Below are 20,877 nucleotides of genomic sequence, written 5' to 3' on the forward strand. Positions count from 1 at the left end.
TCAGAAGGTCTCAGACGTTTCTCCTAAAAGTCACTTTTGTGAGAATTAAAAAAGACACAAATGAGACATACAGAAAGAGAATCGAGATATAAAATTAAACTAATTACCACAGCTCAGATCTTCAAAAAGCGTTGATGAGAAATATATTTGAGTTCATTTTGAGAGCTCAGATTTGTATTGTGTCTGGTGATTCTTTTGAAATGCAAAATGTGTGTCTACTAGGTTTATTTTCTCCACAAGCAGGACTAAGCGATTCAATTAGAATCTCACTGCATTCTTTGAGAAACTATTGAGACATTAAAGAGATGTTTATTTTGGACGGGAAATGTGAGGAGATTCTGTTTGTCAAGGATAGTGTTATACGGGCCACAGGAAGTATGTCTATAAAAAAAGTGATACGATTTCTCTCTGTCTCCATCCATCTCCTCTCGACTTTTATCTCTCGCTGTCTCGTTCTTTCGAGCATCTATTGTTCTGACTGCATTCATTTCCCTCTCTCTCTCTCTCTCTCTCTCTCTCTCTCTCTCTCTCTCTCTCTCTCTCTCCTTCAGCTGTAATTGTGATGGGTGAGCTGATAATTGTAATTACGTTCTCTAGGTAGAGAGATTGTGTCTCTGTGTGTGTGTGTGTGTGTGTGTGTGTGTGTGTGTGTGTGTCTGGGGTGGGGGCGGGGGTTTAACTTCAAGGGGTGCAGACCCATCTGGGTAGCTCACGTAGCCTCCTAAAATGTCAGACTGTGGAACAATATTGGTAACACGCACAGACACACATACACAGACAGCATAATGGGTAACACTGCCTAGACGGCGGAGGGCAGTGCATCGCCACACTGACTTGAGCCAATAATGCAGAACTCTATTGGAGGGCATCGGATCCAACGCACACACTTTTCAAATGTTGTCTTCACCTCCAGCCTGCACTGCCACATCTCTTCCTCCACCGCTTCCTCATTACTCTGAGCGTTCACAGGACAAGAGTACACAACTAACTAACTAACTGAAAACAACAAATATACACTCACAGGTACACATTTTTAATTGATTTTACCTTTAAAATGACACGAAGAATTGAGGGGAATCTATCTATCTATCTATCTATCTATCTATCTATCTATCTATCTATCTATCTATCTATCTATCTATCTATCTATCTATCTATCTATCTATCACATGTTTATATGTGTATCTGGCTGTCTAGCTATCTATCTTTCTGTCTGTCAGATCAAACAGTTCATCTGTCTCTCTTTATTTGTGACTACGTACCTAGACAGACAGACAGAAAAATAGACACACAGACAGACATATAGAAAGACAGATATTGTAGGTTATTTATTCTAGATGTGTTTGCTCAGTTAAGGAGCTTATTCTCTTCGTTGCGGCGCAGTGCCCAGACCTGATGGGTAGGAGTGACGTGCGCGGCCGTGTGTGTCTGAGGCTGGTACAGGTGCAGAGATCAGCATGCAACGCCGTTCATCTGCGCCGCCCGTCTGTGCGCCACTGTCTGCAGCCAGCCGCTAATGCCGAGGATAAGGGACAGGCTAACGGCATGAGCCGCCCACACACACACACACACACACACACACGCACGCACGCACGCACGCACAGAAAAGCCACTCAGCCAGATAATTACGGATGCGTCCTGGGCAGAGGCTTAAACACACACTCGGAGCCGTTGCTGCTAACAGCGTTCATTAAAACCAACACTGCAAAGGTCAGAGGTCACCCACTGCTAAAGACGGATGCTTGCCACTCCATTGCCTCTCTACCAGCGCTTCTCTCTCTCTCTCTCTCTCTCTCTCTCTCTCTCTCTCTCTCTCTCTCTTTCTCTCTCTCCTAAAAACAATTTGTTTCCTCGCTTTACTGAAACGGGAGAAAGACACAAGAATGCGAGTTTACCTGCTATCGGGCGCAATAACACCAAGTGTCGTGTTTAAATATGCCTCTAATCAAATCATCCCCCCCGCCTGCCTCTCCGCTAATTCAATAAAGGCAACAACTTGTCATTGTTATTTAAAGTAATTTTCAATGTAATCAAGTGGTATTAATAAGCATGCTGCCTCTCATTACCGACTCAACCTGCTTCCGAAGCGCGCCGAGCACAGTGTGTGTGTGTGTGTCAGCGTGACAGAGAGGCTGTTGTGTGCCTGTATGTGTGTGTTAGGACATTATGCATGTGCTTGTGACTCATTGTGAGTGTGTGTCTGTGTGGGCGGACATGAGTTCCATGGTATTTTTGTTCTGGTTGCTTGCAGTGACAGAGCGGAGTTGCATCTCCTGGCTACGTTTTTCGCAAGACATTCGCGCAAAAAAGTTAGAGGAAGTTTGCGGAGGTGAACACAATATTCTCACAGATTTGCAGAAGATAGATAGATAGATAGATAGATAGATAGATAGATAGATAGATAGATAGATAGATAGATAGATAGATAGATAGATAGATAGAACACTATTATCTCAATGTGCTCTTTGACATTATCATGTGACACAATTACATCAGTACATCAAGTTCTTTTGCAAATGATAAAACGCATTTAATGCAAAAGGAATCCGCAAGTCTATTGTTCAAACGCCATCCGTGTTAAAAATGCATCAAGCCCTCATGAAGGAAAAGTGGGATCATGACAGAGTGATCCTGCAGAGAGCTGAGCCCTAAAAAGAAATGAAGCACGTCGGAAATTTCCACTGCACTGATCCTAAGAAAAATGCGATATCGTTACGATGCGTCACATCCAGACGCAATCCAAGATGATGTATTTGAACCAGGCAGAAGTGATAGCGAGATGTTCAGAGGTGTTGATTCGGTAGAAACTCAAGGAAACGCAGACGCTGGAGTTTTTTGGGTTTGCGCAGAACGTCAAAGTCGCACCGGGGAGAGAAAAAAAAATCAACTTAATAGATTGCAAAAGTTATTTCTGGATCCATTTTTATCCGCTCTCTATTTTTCCAGATTTACACTCGAATAAAGGACGACAGAAGAACTAAAGGAGAGACAATGAGAACGTTAATCGGGTGCAACATAAACACACACACACACACACGCACGAGTGTGTGCTCATTAGACAACAGTGCTCTGGGTCGTCTGGTGGCTTCATTAGGCTGTAAAGAATGCCACAGTGTAGTGTACCCTAGAGTCACATAAGAAAGAGAGAAACGTAAAGAGAAGCAAAAGAAAAACTTAAGCTGGTCTTTATTAAGGCGGTCCGGCGGCTTCTCCTCTGGCTAATCTAGAGTCTCTACGCTAATAAAGAAGAAAAAGACAAATAGCGATCCATCACACATCCCCCTCATCAGCCGCTTCTCTCCGGCTCTGAACAGAAGATTATGCCCTGAACGGCTCTGGGGTGGAACCGTGATTGTGAGTGTCAGTCAGTGAGAAAGAAAAGGAACACACTGACTAATAGTGCTACATCGATCAGGAAATGTCGACTTAAATGCAACAGTAGTATGTCACCTACGCAGTAAAGCTATTAAAACAGGACTGTGACTATGTTCTGTGTATCAATAGAGGATGTGCACATTAAAATAAAAAATACACGTTTGAGGATGTGCATGTATGTGCATTTTTTTGGTGCAATCCAAGCAGTGACCTGCTTATCGGAATAAATAATTGACCAAAAATAACACTTCTTCAGAGAGAGCACAGCGTGTCATCTTTATACCCTTGATCTATTTTCATAATTCAGTGTGGAATACAGCGGCGCCCCAATTTACAACAACCCAGAATCCTGAACTATATATGAAGATCCAGAGTATTTATAGTTCGCACTTCCATACCCTCATTACAAATATGATCATGAACGCTTTTTAAAGTGACCGATTCGAAATTCTGACTGAACCTCTTATTTATTTGTGCTAAACATCAGGGATGGAGCTTATGAAGTCAACAGATGACTCAAATATTCATTTTATATAATGCAAATGTGCACAGAAATGGTGAATAACTCTTTTAAAACTTTAATCAATAATCGTATCTAATTTAATACTCATTTCTAATCTTATTTGTGGGTCGTATGCTGTCCTCTAAAAGCGTGCAGGCTTCCGAGAACTAAAGCGGAACAGTTTGACATCATGACATGCTTTCTGTGGTTTCAGTTACTCTTTTATACTTCCCCAAAAACTCAGAGAACTGAGTTTACACAATGCCCATCTCACAGCGTAGTCAACATTTTGGGCAGTTTGAAAGCAGGTATGATGTCCAAAAATGCCAATAAATGTTCATAGCTAATGGTTAAGGTTAGGTTCAGCATGTACAAAAGTCCAGTCTTGGTAGCTCAGTTTTAGAAACACTTGATATCCAAGAGTGTTTAACTGAAGACACATGAACAAACCGACTTTAAAGACGAGCACTTGTTTGTGCAATAGCTTGAGATGTGCAATACCATATCAAATCAAGATCCTAAAGGGGTATTTAAAAAAAAAAAAAAAAAAAAAAAAAAAACTCGATTAACTTTAAGTGCATAAATGACCTATTCTATAAAGCTGGGAGCGATGTGCACCGCGTCTTCTCAGCATCAGCACCATCATCCCGCATCACAGATGGGATGAGACGAGACGCGCCCGGTCTGATAAACCTCCTCATTCCCGGTGAGTTCGGGGGAGGGCTTGGTCTCTCAAAGGGTTAAAATAAGACACTCCATGCGTCAGACACATGACAGTAAATGTGCGAACTCAAGGGGGGGAAAAAAGTCCCACACACACTTTTTCGAGTCGAAATGGCACACGCAACCGTGCGTAATTCTCACAACATTTGTGTTGGAGTCGAGCGGAAGAGCGCGTCCTCAAGCGCGGGCAAATTGAGACACTCGCTCTCTCTCTCTCCGCATGCATGTTCGGGTCGGCTCGGGTCTTACCTTAACACGTTCCAGCTCTTGAGAGGGTCCAGGTCTGAGATTATAGAGACCATGCTTGAGGCTCGGGCAGCTCGGGCTTTGCTCGGACAGAATGCGGTTGATTGAGTGACTGAGTGAGCGCTGTTACTCCGACTGTCTCTATGCACTGCTCTGAGTGTGATAAGCGCGGAGAACAGGCTCTCTTTCCTCCGCCCCTCACAATCACTCCAGCGCTCTCTCTCTCTCTCTCTCTCTCTCTCTCTCTCCGCCTCATCTCTTTACGAACCTCTGTGTAATATCCGAAACAACGTATGCAGCCTATTCCGTACATCACTACCTGGAAATTTGATGTTCCTTGTAAATTTTTACAGAGGATTTTATACAGACCGATCTCTATAACTCTATAACTCTGTGTTACGACTAGAGCCAACGAAACTAAAATGTCATACTGTTCTCCACTTTAAAGCCTAAATGCCAAAGTCAAAATGGGTAAGTAGGCTCAGCAATAACACTTTACATGGTTTTAATTTATATTGGTGTACATACATTACAATTTACGGCATTTTATACAGTTTTCTTAAACAAGTACATACTGCAAGTACATACTGCAAGTACATACTGCAAGTTATTGGTAATGTTTTTGAAAGAAGTCTCTTGGGCTCACCAAGGCTGCATTTATTTGATCAAAAATACAGAAAAAACAGTAAAATTGTGAAATATTATTCAAAATGGGTAAGTAGGCTCAGCAATAACACTTTACATGGTTTTAATTTATATTGGTGTACATACATTACAATTTACGGCATTTTATACAGTTTTCTTAAACAAGTACATACTGCAAGTACATAGTACTGCAAGTACATACTGCAAGTTATTGGTAATGTTTTTGAAAGAAGTCTCTTGGGCTCACCAAGGCTGCATTTATTTGATCAAAAATACAGAAAAAACAGTAAAATTGTGAAATATTATTACAATTTAAATGAATGGTTTTCTAGTTTAATATACTTTAAAATATAGGTTATTTCTGTGATGCAAAGCTGAATTTTTATCAGCCATTACTCCAGTCTTCAGTGTCACATGATCCTTAAGAAATCATTCTTATACTGATTTGGTTCTCAGTTATTATCAATGTTGGAAACAGTTGTGCTGCTTAATATTATTTTGTAACCTGATACTTTCGTCAGGATTCATAGATGAATAAAAAGGTAAAAATAACAGCATTTATTCAAAATGGAAATCTTGTACAATATAAGCCTTTATCATTTTTTATCAATTTAACACATTGCAGAATAAATTATAAAATTCTTAAATAAATTATGAAAAAATAAAAATAAATACTGACCCTAAACTTTTACATGGTGTATATTGTTACAAAAGATTTATATTTTAAATAATCCTGAAAAAAGTATCAGGTTATATATAAAAAAAAAAGCAACACAACAGTTTCCAACATTGATAATAAATCATCATATCACACTGATGACTGGAATAATAGCTGGTGAAAATTCAGTTTAAAAATAATATTTTACAGTATATTAAAAATGGAAAACCATTATTTCAAATTATAATAATATTTCACAATATAATTAAAATGTCATGTTAAAATGGAAATGTTGCTTTGTCATAAACTATTATAAGAAGAAGAAGAAGAAGAAGAAGAAGAGGAAGAGGAAGAGGAAGAAGAAGAAGACGAGGAAGAAGAAGAAGAAGAAGAGGAAGAAGAAGAAGAAGAAGAAGAAGAAGAAGAAGAAGAAGAGGAAGAGGAAGAAGAAGAAGAAGAGGAAGAAGAAGAAGAAGAAGAGGAAGAAGAAGAAGAAGAAGAAGAAGAAGAAGAAGAAAAAGCGGTTAGGTCTGTGAGTCAAATGAGAAGACAGACACCCATTCCACGTGACATTATCTAACAAGGCTTACTTCCTGTTTGACGCATCACCACATCCTGTTTTAGGGCTAGCACCTTGTCTGCGCTCTAACTGCAGATAGACTAACACACAAAAACTATGGTAATTCAGATTAATAAAGGTAAAACTATACTTGAAGTGGTTGTTTTAATGTAAACCCTGCTTAGTTGTCTTATACATTGTGTTTATGTGAATGAAAGAGAGTGAGATAAAGAAAGATAACATGCATGAGTTTCCTGTGTATCTCTTGCTCAAAATCATCAGGTCAGAGTTCTCCTACTGGCTTGTTTTTACTGTAGCAGGGGGAAGAAATGAATAAGAAACGACAACCTATCCTCTCTAAAAACATGATAATTCTATTCACGTTAATGTGAATGTTTGTAAGAGACGTACTCAATTTAAAATGAAATTTAGACCTCTGACCTTTACCCGAAGCTAGCCACTATGTTTGTGGATGGTCCAGTTCTCTTGAAATTAAGTGCATGGATGCATTAAAACACTGGAACTGAGACTACTTATGTCTCTATTGCTTTATGTCTGCAACCGAGTTCGAACTATATGACAGTGAGAGCACAATTAACTCTTTCCCTGCCAGAATATCATTTTTAAGTTGCCAGCCATGCAGCGCTAGATCTTTCATGGGTCCCATATTTTGTTTTATGAATATTGAACATATTGGATCAAAATAAAGAACAGAACCTTTGATAAAAAAAAAAAAAAAAATGTAGTCTAGCTTTTATCAATATTTGAATTTGAGTTAGCTTAATTTAAAAAGCAGCATTTCAAACAAAAAGCTGAGGAAATCGTGTTTTTGTTAAAGACTTTGTCCGAATTGGATTCAGAACAATGATCAAAACATGAATTATCATAGATCAAGTCCATCAACACCCCCAAAACTGGCGAAATCGTATGCCCTTTTTCGTGGGCGTCAATATTTTTCTCAATAACGTCAACAAAAACGTTGATTTATGTGCGGTTGAATGTTCGGTGATTACTTGTGCGCAAACAACTTCTATCCGCTGGTTTACGCAGAACTTTTCCATGAAGCGATGTGCCATAAATGGTGTGGAAAGATTGAAATCATTACACTTTATCCCATTACGTTTTAATGAAAACACTGTGGGAAATGTCACAAAGATAATGCTGGGTTAAAGTCATTTTTCCACTTTTAAAGTTATATGCAACGATAAATGAATAGCATGGTTGACAAATTATGAAATTATGTTAAAAGGCTTGCCTTAAATGAAAAATAACCTCTTTAACCCTGATATTAATTAGGCACAGATATACCTGTATATAGACTATTTCTGCAATGGTCAGTTCCCCAAATTTGTGGGATTTTTTTATTATTATTGCAGCCCAAAATGACCGACTAATGCATTATGTTGTTTTTTTGAGGCTGTGTATATTGACAATACACCAATAATCATTATGCACTTATGCAATTAGTGATAGTGAGTGACGGTAAGAGTACAATTATCTGTAAATATATATCTTTTTTTTTTTTTTTGCATATTTACCAAAATCAATTGTGGTCCTGACCCCCTTTACACAAGGCAATGGTGATACCAGCACAGAGATAATCATAGTTATGCTTTGCTGAAAATACATACAGAGACTGATTGCATACATTTCAAATTAATATTGCTTTTAACAGTTATATTATTGTCTATTGTTGTCACACTGTTTTCACATTTTGTTTTACAATTTAATATAGTATTGTCAGAAATTGCATTAATTCAAAACATTTTTTAAAGTGCATATCCAGTTGAATAACGCACTTTTTATTGGTGAAAGCATTATGAGGACTAGCAAATCCATTATTTTCCATTATTATCTTAAATTGCATTAGTTGCAACAAAATCACGAAGGGACTGAATGGAATTGGTAACTAAAAATGTTATGCTACTGTACATCCACACCAACTACAATCACATTGGCCAATAAAACAAACAAAATAACTTTTTATACCTTAAAATTCAACATTAAAACGGCAATTGCAATCCCTTTTTCTAATAATGTAACATTTTGTAGCGAATTGTGGAGTTTTTTATTCTGTTTTCATTTAAAGAGGACATTGCATACACCACAATTAAGTACGACCTGAATGTTAGTTTGCTTAAACAATGCTACTGGTTAACATTACGCATTAGCCACATTGCAGGTTAGCGGAAAAGCTAAGCATATAGTATGAAACCATTGTTTTTCTTCGGAATAAAGGTAATTATTCGGAAGGTAAAGGTAAATCATCCGAATTTCAGCAAAATTTAGTGGAAAAAACCACTTGCAAAATCTGTGCGGGGAAATCTTTCGCTCTTATACGTAATTCATGATCGTGTGTATCCCTATCAAAATTACTGGATTTTGTCTAAAAAAATGCTGAACAGCTTGACTGCAACTTAACTCTTTCCCCGCCATTGATGGAATTTTCCGACTTTCCGTGTTTTCGCTGAAAGACAGAATCTCCGGATCGAAACAGGCAAAAAAGGAGCAGAAACAAGCGATAAAAGCATTGCTTATGCACATTGTAGTCTTTGAAATAACACAATTTTCTCAGCTTTTTTAAATGAAACTTACTTACATTCACATGTAGATATCCATAAAACAAAACATTGTGGGGGCCATGACATTTTTGTGAAAATTATCAAAAATGCTGGAAACTTTTAAAGGGATACTTCACTGATTAGCATTAAGCTTTGTATCAATAGAAACCCGGTAGTATTTTCGAATGACCGTGCTTCCCTTAGATGACGCAAAAATCGTAATTTAGCGTCATCGAAGGCTTTTTTGGCCAGAGGCTCGAGACTACAGCCAGTAGTAGGAGCTAGTTCCGCACATTTTCCCATAGGGGGTGGGATCGAGTCAACTAGTAGCCTAGTTGTATCATTTCTTCCGATACTGCCCTCTGTAACCGGTAGGCGTGGCTTGGGAGTGGCCTCGTAGGGCAGCGAAGCAAGTGCATTCTGGGAGTTGTTGTCTGTCATCCACATGAGCCAAAAATACATTTTCAGACTTTTCTCAGTCTAGAAGGCACCAACTTCTAAAATAATTTCACATTTCTACTACATAAATGACCCAATTTAAATACACATTCATCTTTCCAGAGGTGAAGTATCCCTTAAAAAAAAAATGCTGACAGGAAAGAGTTAATGTGCACTGATTGATTGTAAAATCAGGAACGTGAAAGAAAATAGGATAATTTAAGTGGCTAATTTAAAATGTACACTAACACTACTAGAATTTACGCAATATTTGCTGTTGCACAATTGTTAGTGTCACGGTCACGTCTTCACAAAGCAAGCCGACATCTACGACATCCCTATATAAACAACCCGGCCACTTTGGCTGACACTGTAAACATTACAACCACACCAACCCAATCGGGCTAAATAACGAGCAAAGCGCTCTGTTGAACAAACCCACAAGACAGCAGAATCCTGGTTTCTGGAAAGCACTAGGTTTGTGTGGGTTTGAGAGTGTTATTCTTAAACATAGCTTCTTAAAACATGTGCAACATGTTCCTTTTTCCGCATCATCCATTCACTCGTGGCCTGTAATCTTGTTAGCGACCATATTTATATACGTTCACACACGCATACACACCTCGTGGGCTCCTTTTCAAGGCGAGGAGATGTATGAGAGACAGACGTAGATGGAAAACGAGAAACGGGCGCTTTTCTAGTTGTCTTCTCGAAGAGAACGCTGACCCGAGACGTCAGCCATAATTCACAGCCCATATCATCAACACGTCTAATCTAAATAAAGTAGGCTATAACATCATCCTTTGAACGTCTATTCCTCCCTCTCTTCCTCTGTCAGCATCTATTCAGCATAAATAAAAAGAGAAAAAAAGGACATAAGAAAATGAGGAAAGGCTCGAAACGACGGCACGCACACCAGCGCAAGGATGAAATAACTATGAGGGGATTATTTCATAAACGACGATATTTCCTTTCTTCTGAAATCCATTTGATGCTGTCAAATAAGCCCAAAGCCATACGCCCACGTGCACATTGTCTTAAAAAGAGCGATTTGATGAGGATCTATTCTGCCTAACCAGGCGGAAATAAAGTGCTGCCTCTGTTCACAGTCAAAGCTTCATAAAGCCTGCCCGTCCAGGGAGGACAGGAGCAATACAGAGATTGGAGAGCTTTTGAATGTAATTATGAAATGTATGTCCTCATCTCTGTCACAACACGATGAAGATCAATGTAAACGCGTTAAACATACCTGGTGGATGAGGTGTGGACAGGTGACCTTGTCTGTATAGTCATTATATGTATCATCTAGAAAAGCAGAAAATAATGACCAGTTATGTAATTACAGAACTCATTTCTGGCATATTGTGCACGCTCTGCATGTTGTATCAATGTATGATGTTTAACAGCCTTTCCTCCAAATGCCTGCCTGGTTCTTTTCTGGTATGTAATACCCACTTTTCATAATCCAGTCAATTTCTGATGGAAATATGTCAGATGATGGAACGAAAAGGTGATAAAGCAGACAATTTACTTGGAGAATTCACTTTAAGAATTCAGTTAATGGCACCAACACCCACAACATGGGCTGAAAACACTTTAAATGGCACAATTTCCAATCTTTCTGAGAGCCATGTTATGGAGGATCCATCAGACTACAGCAATCTGACATACTTTACTGGGACTGTACAGTAAAAATGTACAGCTGAACACATTGAATGTTTGCTCAAATGCATGAGACATTGATGATCATTTACTTTCATGACCAGCAGAAAAAGTGTGGAAATAATGAGACATAAATTGTGATTAGTGCAATCTATGAAAGCCTAAAGCACAAAGAAGGAATGACAGTTACTGCACTCTAAAAAATGCTGGGTTGTTTCAACCCAATTTTGGGTAAAATATGGACAAACCCAAATGTTGGGTTAAAAATATAATGTAAAAATGTAACCCAACGGCTGGGTTTGTCCATATTTAACCCAAAATTGGGTTGAAACAACCCAGCATTTTTTAGAGTGTAAGCTAACTATTTTTCTGCAAACTAGTTTGCTACACTCTAAAAAAAACACAGGGTAAAAAACAACAACAGCCCAATTTGGGTTGTTTTCAACCCAAGGGCAGGGTAAATAGGACAGAACACATGTTGGGTTAATTTTACCCAGCAAATTGGATTGTTTATTTAACCCAGCATAATGGGTTGATTTAACCCAGCATACTGGATTGATTTGTTTTTTCTACAGTACTAGCTTTCTTTCTTTTTTTTTTCTTTTTTTCTTTTTTTACTTCATACATGAATTAATGTTTACGGATTAATGTAAACTCTAAAGTTAAAAAAAAAATAATACTCCACACAACTACTGGTTTGCATGAAAAAAAAACGTGAAAAAAATCATGTTTGATCATATTTTATAGTCAAGCTTATTTTACATAGTGTTTAATAAATTTTTCATACATTTAAGCTCATTTAACAAATAGTAGAAGTCAAAATTAAACATTTAGAGGTAATTCAAGTAACACAAACACTACCTAAAATATTGGGTTGTTACGTCTGGCCTAGGAGCTGGGTAACATAAAAACTACCCACACACTAAAAAAATTACCAAAAATATTGACCCAAAAGGCTCAACCCAGGATTTGGGTAGAAAAAATAACAGTGTAGAGTGTACGATTGCGGGTGGTTAGTGAAACTCAAAAAGTGAGGAAATCTCTTCACCCCTTCTTCCCTTCACGTGAAAAGAAAAACGGAGTATAGTTGTGTCAGCTGCTTGTTTGTTGTAATTAGGCTAATAATAATTAACGCCACATTGCGCTTGAGATTTATGTTAGATATGATACAAGATAATGAGAAACACAGAAGAAGAGAGAGTGTTTTGGCCTTGCGGGTATGTAAATGTAACATTAGAATGGTAGAGGAGCAGCGTGTGCTGTTATTGGCTACATTCATCACGCTAAGCTAACAGGTCTGTTACTGTGTCTGTAAAGCACAAAACAGCACGGCGAAAACAACGAGACAAAAGGTGACGGAATGAATAAACTGTCTGTTAGATTAGTTTACATTTGAAAAAGTGGCTTTAGAGGGTATATTGCACTTTCGTTGTTTTTGTCTTTCTTAAGCACCCCGTGCGCTGCCATCAACGACAGTTGTCTAATGTTGCCTTCAAGTCGTGATCATATTTACATGATGAGCACACATGAATGCCACAATGTTGTAATTGCCAGTGGGAAGCTCAGGATTTTCTTTGAGCCCAGACTTTCAGAGTGTGTGTGTGTGTGTGTGTGTGTGTGTGTGGTGGGGGGGGCATGTCAATTAAAGCATCATGGTGGCGGCTAATTGTAAAATGCTAATACGTACGTTTCATTGTGCAAGCCTGTTGGCGTCATTTTATGTATCGGTGAAGAATAGTAATGATAAAGCTTCTAGAATTTCTACTCAGTCCATTTCTGAAGTGACAGTCTTGTGTGATGTATCAACATTTCTCAATTTTCTCTGTGGCAGAGACATAAATGATACACGGAGTAGCATTAGCTACACAGCTAATGCACAACCTCTACTTTTCATTTCACTTCATGTCTGTGTTGGGAAGTGAAAATACGAAACTACACAACCAAAATCACTTCAACACACATCACATTGTCATTTTTGGCCAACAGTACAACTCATAAGTAGGTACTTCCCAAGCTGTTCTAAACCCTAGTGAGCTGCCTTGTCTACTACCTACACAAGTAACTGAAATAGAACCTTATAAGTGGCAGATTTGAGACACTCTAGGCCCTGTTTACACCTGGTATTAACGCTTTGGGGTCTGAGGGGGTTTTGGGAGTTTTGACATGCCTTGACATTTCTGCTTTTTTCAGTTGCTTTAAAACATATTAATGACTAATGTCTGATTACACTGTATTCAGCACAAACAGGTGAGCAGCATGTATGTACATGTGTGTATTTATGAGAAAATAACTTGTATGCGTGTTTGTTAAAAAAACCTAAAAACTGTTAAGTCACTGAAATAAGGCCATATAACACAGTAAACATTTGTTCACAAGACTTTTCAGAACTGCATCTTGTAGCCTAGAGTTTTTTTCTTCAAAAGGATGTGAAAATGATCCTGAGCACTCACTCATACAAAACAACATAGTCATTTAAGATGTGTTGATCGGATCACAAGTGGACGACACTAAATACAGGTGTGAACGGGGTCTAAACACTTTCGACCTGATTGTTCGACCGTTAACATTTTGCTAAGTACAAAACTTGAATTGTCAGCAATGAATTATTCGATTTATTTGAACTATAAAGGATATGCATGCAGAGCTACATTGGAATCTGGAATCTCTCTCTGTTTTGTATGCTTTCTAGGTCAGTATTATTTATATACTATTTATTTATATTTTGAATTAGCTCTAATTTTAAATTTTAAATAAAAGCTTTTTAAAAAGAAAAGCTAAAGCCAAGGCAACCATTATACTTTTTGTTTTCACATTTTTTTTCATTATATTTTTATTTTAGATTTATTTCAATCTATGAAGCCTTGTTTAAATAGGTTTAGTTAACAATAACAAAAGTTATGTGTACAAATGTTGTTGTCACCCTACAAATGTTGATGTCAATTGATTATAATACACTTCTTATAAAAACAGGTTTATACACTTGGAATCTAAAGTAATAATGTTGAAACTTTTTTTTTTTTTTTGCCCTTCACATCAAATCTGCTGCACAGAAACATCAAACAAAGGCAGATGCAACTCGACTTCTGTAATACTAAGCTTGTTAAGTCTGGCTTTGCATTTCAGAGAATAGTCAATATCTATGTGTCTCCAGCTAAATAACTTTTGTGGGCTGTGTGATCTATATTTACACTAATTCGTATTGGAAGTTTTATTGTCTTTATTGCATAATGCCTGAGCCATGTGTCTTGTTTTAAATAGAAAAAAACCACACATATAAATCGAAAAACACGAGAACAATGCCTCTTGGGCATGTGCAAGCTTAACAGCTGAGCATTTTGTTGACAGTAAGACACTTCACCAGTCATTTCTTTGCCAAAAAAGCGTCCTCCTTCTTCTCTTTCTCTGTGTAATCACAGTTATTGATCGCTTGCAGGTTGAATTAGACCTCTGATGTTCTTGTGTTAAGCCAATTGTTGGGAAATTAGAGGTTATGGAACATATGGAGAAAATAATCAATAACTGAGCAGGCCAGAGTGAAGGAGAGAATGAATTGTATTTCTATTACCATTATTACAAACTAATGAAGTACATAAACTGCATCAGACTAATATGAGCGAACAAATATGGGCGGGATTTCCATCTGTAAGATTTTTATTTAGAACATTCTTTATTCTTGTAATTCTCAAATATAGTTTTGCTTCAGGATCCAGCTTTCACGCTGGGAAATATTGAGGTTATTTAGTATTTTTAAATATGAAAGATTGATTGAATGTACCACATGAACAATGGGAATCATTTGTGTCCTTCCTTTTAAAAGTTGATAGCATTGAGTGAATTAATCACTATAACAGACCCGCGATTCATTTGTAAATAGCTAAGGATCACATTAGACTTCAATTAATTTCTAGTATACTGACATCATACAAAAAAGAATTAAGTTATTATGAAATAATAAAACAATATTTATGATAAACATCTTATGCCCACGCTATCTCTTTTAAAAAAAAAAGTTTTGTTTCAGCTAAAATGAAACTACCCACATATCCCTTTCAAATATTCCACCTTGACCTCAAAGGAAATTTATTAACGGAATACATAAATAATTAAGAAAAATATAATTTCCCAGAGTGCATAGTGTGTCGCAAACTTAATCGCCCAAATATATGAATGACAGTTTTGATTGGCAGTGGATGTACTAACATTAAAAGTTGATTACTGCCGTCTCAGATTGTTGTTTGTATTATTGATATCAATATCAGCCACTATGTGCTTAATAACAATCAAATCTGAAATGGAGATGAATGAACAAAGGACACCATCAAGAGAAGGAAGGCATTTGCTGAAGACAGTGGCAAATACCACTAGCAAGTGAAAGATGAAGGATGAAAAAGAACTCAAGAAAAAGATAGATGGTGTAACGACATTTTTTGAACTATCATGTGACACATTAATGAAAAACAAAAACTGTAAAACACACTGTACAACAGAAATATAGGAATTTGACACTATTGTCTCTCTGGGCTTTATGCACCCAACTGTCTCCGGAGCAGGAAGTGAAATTTTTTCTCACTTCCTGTTTTGGAGAGAAACAATTTGTCTGTCTTAGCTCATCTCACCCTCAGCAGGGAAGTTTCATATCATGTCGTTCCAGCCCCCTGAACTCATGTTATTCCTCTCTATGAAACGGATTATGGAAGTTTGCAATCTGACAAAACATACTGCTTAAATAAAACTATAAAATACTCTCACAATATGAAAACTACAATCAAACCCTTTTAGTGCAAATTGGGACATGGTAATTGAGCTGACAGCTGGTTATTAGAAAGTTCATACTTTTATATATATATTGGGACACACACATTTCTAACTGTTTCATTGATTTACATTGATTTTAGAGTTAGAAACGTTCTTAGTACTTCATAGGATGGATAGTCTACAATAGGACATCTATTGCTTGAGGGACAGAAGTTCACTGGGGATTGTTCACTGTGTCATTATTAAACCAGTTAAGATGCCGTGAAAATGCCCCCAAACCAAACACTTGAGTCCCCATACAAGATCTCTACGCCCCAGGTGTTGCACATACACACAACACAAACGTTTCCTCACACACAAACAGTAAGACATGCCAACACCGTGTGTGTGTGCGGCAAATATCATCTGCCCTATCACTCCAGGGCATCGCAAGCAATAAAACCAATCTCATATCTTTCAAAATGATCCAACACATACACGCAAAGAATACACACATATGTGTGGGGGTTAGAGGTTAAGGTTTTGGAGGTAAACCTCTATCTTCTGTAATGGGAGAAATGGGATGCTTTAGCTGTAATGGAAAAGTGGAATGGCTATATTTGATATGATGTGTGATCTCCCCCCCCCCCTCCCCTCCCCCCTCCCCCCCCCCCCCCCCCCCCCCTTAGGTCATGTTCACAAAGCTCTCCTTTCAATGGTGTTTATACAGTAATGCTATTTCAGTGTCTAATTCCCTTAGAGAGATAGAGAGACAGAGAAAAAGAAAGAGGGAGTAAATGAGGAGGACATATAAGGCATGAAAAATACTCTATGCAAGTACGCAAACACAAAAGGCAAGTACCGCGGTACATACCTTCGTACTTGTAGTCAATTAGTCAAGGTGGTGAAAAATTGACATTGAGTATGAATTAATTTTTGCTCATAAAACATTTTGCATTCCTTTGAGAAACGTATAAAACAATGAATGCCATTAAACGTGATTAATTGTGCTCGGTAACATGCTATCTTTATGCATAATAACAAAAACAATGACTCAAACTGGACAAAAGCTCAAAACATTTGCATAGGACTAAGGATGACTAAACCGATTGGGTAGAGAGTGAGAGAAAGACACAAAACACTCTTTAAACTAATGTAAGTTCAACCTGAGGCCAGACAAGAGACAGAAGGTGGGAGGAAGGGGGGTGTTGAGTGTGTGTGTGTGTGTGTGTGTGTGTGTGTGTGTGTGTGTGTGGGGGGGGCAAGAAAAATCGAGGGGGGACCGAGAGGGGTAGAATAACTGACTACATTCAGTTACACATTTTTCAGTTCAATAAAATTACCATAATAATGATGTGTGAAAACTAAGCCAAAACACACACACACACTGATGTAAGTGGTCATCTGTTTCTCATTACAGCGTGGAATCCTTCCCACCGTCTTTTCTGAGCATTTGGAACAGTTCATGTTTGAGACGCACACAGACACACACACACACACACACACACACACACACACACACACACACACACACACACACACACACACACACACACACACAAGTATTTGGTGGTGTGTTTTAGGTCACTTTGACTTGATTTAAATACCTCTGTAAATGTAGAATGTCTCTGTGAGAGTGTTTTGTTTAAACCGTGTGTTAGTCACTCTCTCTCAGTATGTCTCTCACATGTTATAACACTATATAAGAGCAGAATGACAGCAGAGATGATGGCCTGTGCACAGCAAGAGTTCAAGGTTGAAATGCAAACATTTTCGTTTAAACAGCCCTCGGCATGTGAGCCAGTTTGACTTACTCCCACACACACTCCTATCACCCACCCATCCGTTTACCTTGCAATCTAAATGATTGCATACCATAGATTTGTAGTTTTTATTTAAAGCTAATTATAATTACTTCAGACGAATCATAATTCAAATCCTAACTGTTCCCCTAAAGCATTTTTCATTTAAATATACACATTCACAAGTTTGGGGTTGGTAAGATTTTTTAATGTTTTTGATCTTAAGCTCACCAAGGATGCATTTAAATACAGTGCATACTTTTGTGAACTATAATTAATTATTTGAAAAATAATAATTGTGATGATAATTTTTTTCAATAATCTGAAAATCCTGTGATGCAAGGCTGCATCATTACTCCAATCTTCAGTGTCGCATGATCCTTCGGAAATCATTTATTCATTTTTTTTTTTTTTTTTTTGTAAGTATGTTTGTCACTTTTGATTAATTGAATGTGTATGTATAGTTCATGTTTAATAAACAACTATTAAACTTTATTGGCGGCCCATCGCAACCTGAGAAGAAACATAACCAAATAATTGTGCATAATATTAATAATAATATATAATAATTGTGTTGTGGTCATGGCTGGTTGGGCCATAAACGAGTCTAAATTCAGCAATGTTTGAAGCATCTGTGAAATATTAAATATATGCTGTTAATTATTTAATAGTAAATAATGTTATAAACAGCAAATATGATTTAATATCTACATTTAATATGAATTTAATTACATATTTATTTCACTTATTGTTAATTAAACCTACAAATGAATAATTGTTAAGAATAGTTAATAGTTAACTGTTTATTAGGCATATGTCTTTAATTATTAATATTGCTGATGATGCAGTTATAGTCACAGTGAACGGGTGTTGTTTCATATTTGTGTGCCTGCAGCTCTATGAGTTTTATGAATTATAAGGATGTTTTAGACACCCTCCACCTTTTAAAATCTCCATAAAGCATTGTTTCAATTTTTTGGTTTTCCCGCTTTGTTGCATCCCAGCCTGTTTAGGACACAGTGTTAATGCTAATTCAAATACGTCTAGCATGTCATAAACCTAACATGTCTAGATTCAAGGATGATAAAACACAACATTTTAAAGTGTATGTTCTATAAATGTTACTCAGAGTCCAGCTGTCACTTCAGCTATTATAACAACTTAACGTGGCGCACTATTTCAGGAGATAAGAGGAAGAGAAAGAGAGAGGGGTCAGTGCTCTGTGTGCTTTTGTTTAGAGTTGGGTTTTGGAATTGGAATCATGTTCCGTCATGTTCCCTTTAGGAAGGATTAGGAGTGAGATTGAGGTTACGGTAAACTTCACCCTAACCCCATCTCTCTCCTTCGTACCTCACACACACACACACACACACACACACACACACACACACACACACACACACACACACACACACACACGGCTGTCTCACAGGAATCCTATTAAGGATATGTTTACCTGCGGAGCTGGTGTTAGTGGAAGGTGCTATGATACATATCTTCACATTCTAATGACACACACACACACACACACACACACACACACACACACACACACACACACACACACACGCACACACACACACACTCACACTCGACCAGTCACTCCCCCCCCCCCCCCCCCCCTCACAAACTTTGATCTAAAACTTAGCTGGAGGAAACCTCACGCCAGCTCTCTGGAGAAATATCCTGCTAACCGAAACAAAGCACGAAACATCACGATAGAAAGAAACAACACGAGGCAAACCCCAAATCAATCTCGACAAAATTGTACAGGGCCGAATCAGCGCATCAGCATCTGGAGTGAAGGCATTTGCTACCAAACGCTCAAATAAGTAGCATTGTGACGCTAGTTATGTGTTCCTATAGCAAATGCATGTTGTATAGGAATGGTGCATGATATGAAAGCATCATATTGGAACAATCCACTTTCCATTTTGAATAACATATATGGGTATGACTGTGAAGACATCTGAGTCCGTGAAAAACTAGAAACCTCTTCAGTCATTAACATGCTTTTAAATTCATAATGTGATTTTCCTCCCAATTTAAATCATTTTACTTCAATGAAAGGTTATTATATATATATATATATAGTTTAAAAATGGGAAAAATGGTCGGCGCATGGTCTAAAAGGGTTGTGCCTAATCTCTTAATGAGTAATGGGTGTGTTTTGGGCGTAACAACATGTCTTAACCAGACGCGATGCGATTAGATTCCAGCGACAAATCATTTGTCTGTCCACACTAGACGCGGCTAGTCTGGCTCCGCCCTTCTACGTACATCCGCTCAATTTTCATTTTCCTTCAGAACTACGTCTGGGCTTGCGGTGTATTCTTGAATTTTCTCCAGTACAATTTTTTACTGGTCCAATCAGCTAACAGAGGGAGTGGCTAAGAACGAAGACGTTGAGGTCGTGAGCTAGTTTGAGTCGTCATACATCACGACCAAATGTTAGCGATTGTTTATGGCAGATCCAGAGTGACTCTGGGCAGATCCAATAGTTTTAAACTTCAACAATGGGCGCAAATGCATTTGCAATTTAAACAACGTGGAAAAAGATAACTGCGTGGGACTGAAACTATCACAAAAGCGCCTGACGCTGCATTGCGCCGGGTGTAAGACAGGGCTCTCAATCTGTGATATCAAAGTCATGTGGTTCAACCTACAAAAACAAAACAATAACAAAACAATACACCCCCCCCCCCCCCCCCAGAAATAATACACCCGAGTATTCATGACTTTTTGTTTAGTTTGCAAAATATAACAATGTCATTATAATATAATTAATTTGTAAAATGAATGAATTAATTAATTAATGAATGAATGAATGAATGAATGAATGAATGAATGAATGAATGAATGAATGAATGAATGAATACGCTGATCAATTTTGAAACATTTCAAATTAGAATGATATTATTTTGAGATTAGCTGATGTTTTGTGATATTTACAGGTATGACTTAAATTGTGT

At 37.7% G+C, this 20,877-nt stretch overlaps 1 protein-coding gene across 18 annotated transcripts in view; it reads right to left on the bottom strand.

Annotated features, from left to right (window-relative positions):
- celf2 (cugbp, Elav-like family member 2) overlaps nucleotides 1–20,877 on the bottom strand; it is a 620,189-nt gene that overhangs the window by 129,589 nt on the left and 469,723 nt on the right. For 11 of the 18 annotated variants that reach the window (XM_079623594.1, XM_079623592.1, XM_079623586.1 and 8 more), the window contains exon 1: nucleotides 4,850–5,042. In XM_079623594.1, the coding sequence (XP_079479720.1) occupies nucleotides 4,850–4,902 (53 nt within the window). In that variant the 5' untranslated portion in view covers nucleotides 4,903–5,042. Of the gene's footprint in view, nucleotides 1–4,849; nucleotides 5,092–10,956; nucleotides 11,013–20,877 lie in introns of those variants that run through there. The other 7 variants (XM_079623589.1, XM_079623577.1, XM_079623579.1 and 4 more) reach the window with 3 other exon arrangements.

This window comes from Phoxinus phoxinus (assembly GCF_949152265.1).
Source record: "Phoxinus phoxinus genome assembly, chromosome: 9".
In the NCBI taxonomy this organism is placed as follows: Eukaryota; Metazoa; Chordata; class Actinopteri; order Cypriniformes; family Leuciscidae; genus Phoxinus; species Phoxinus phoxinus.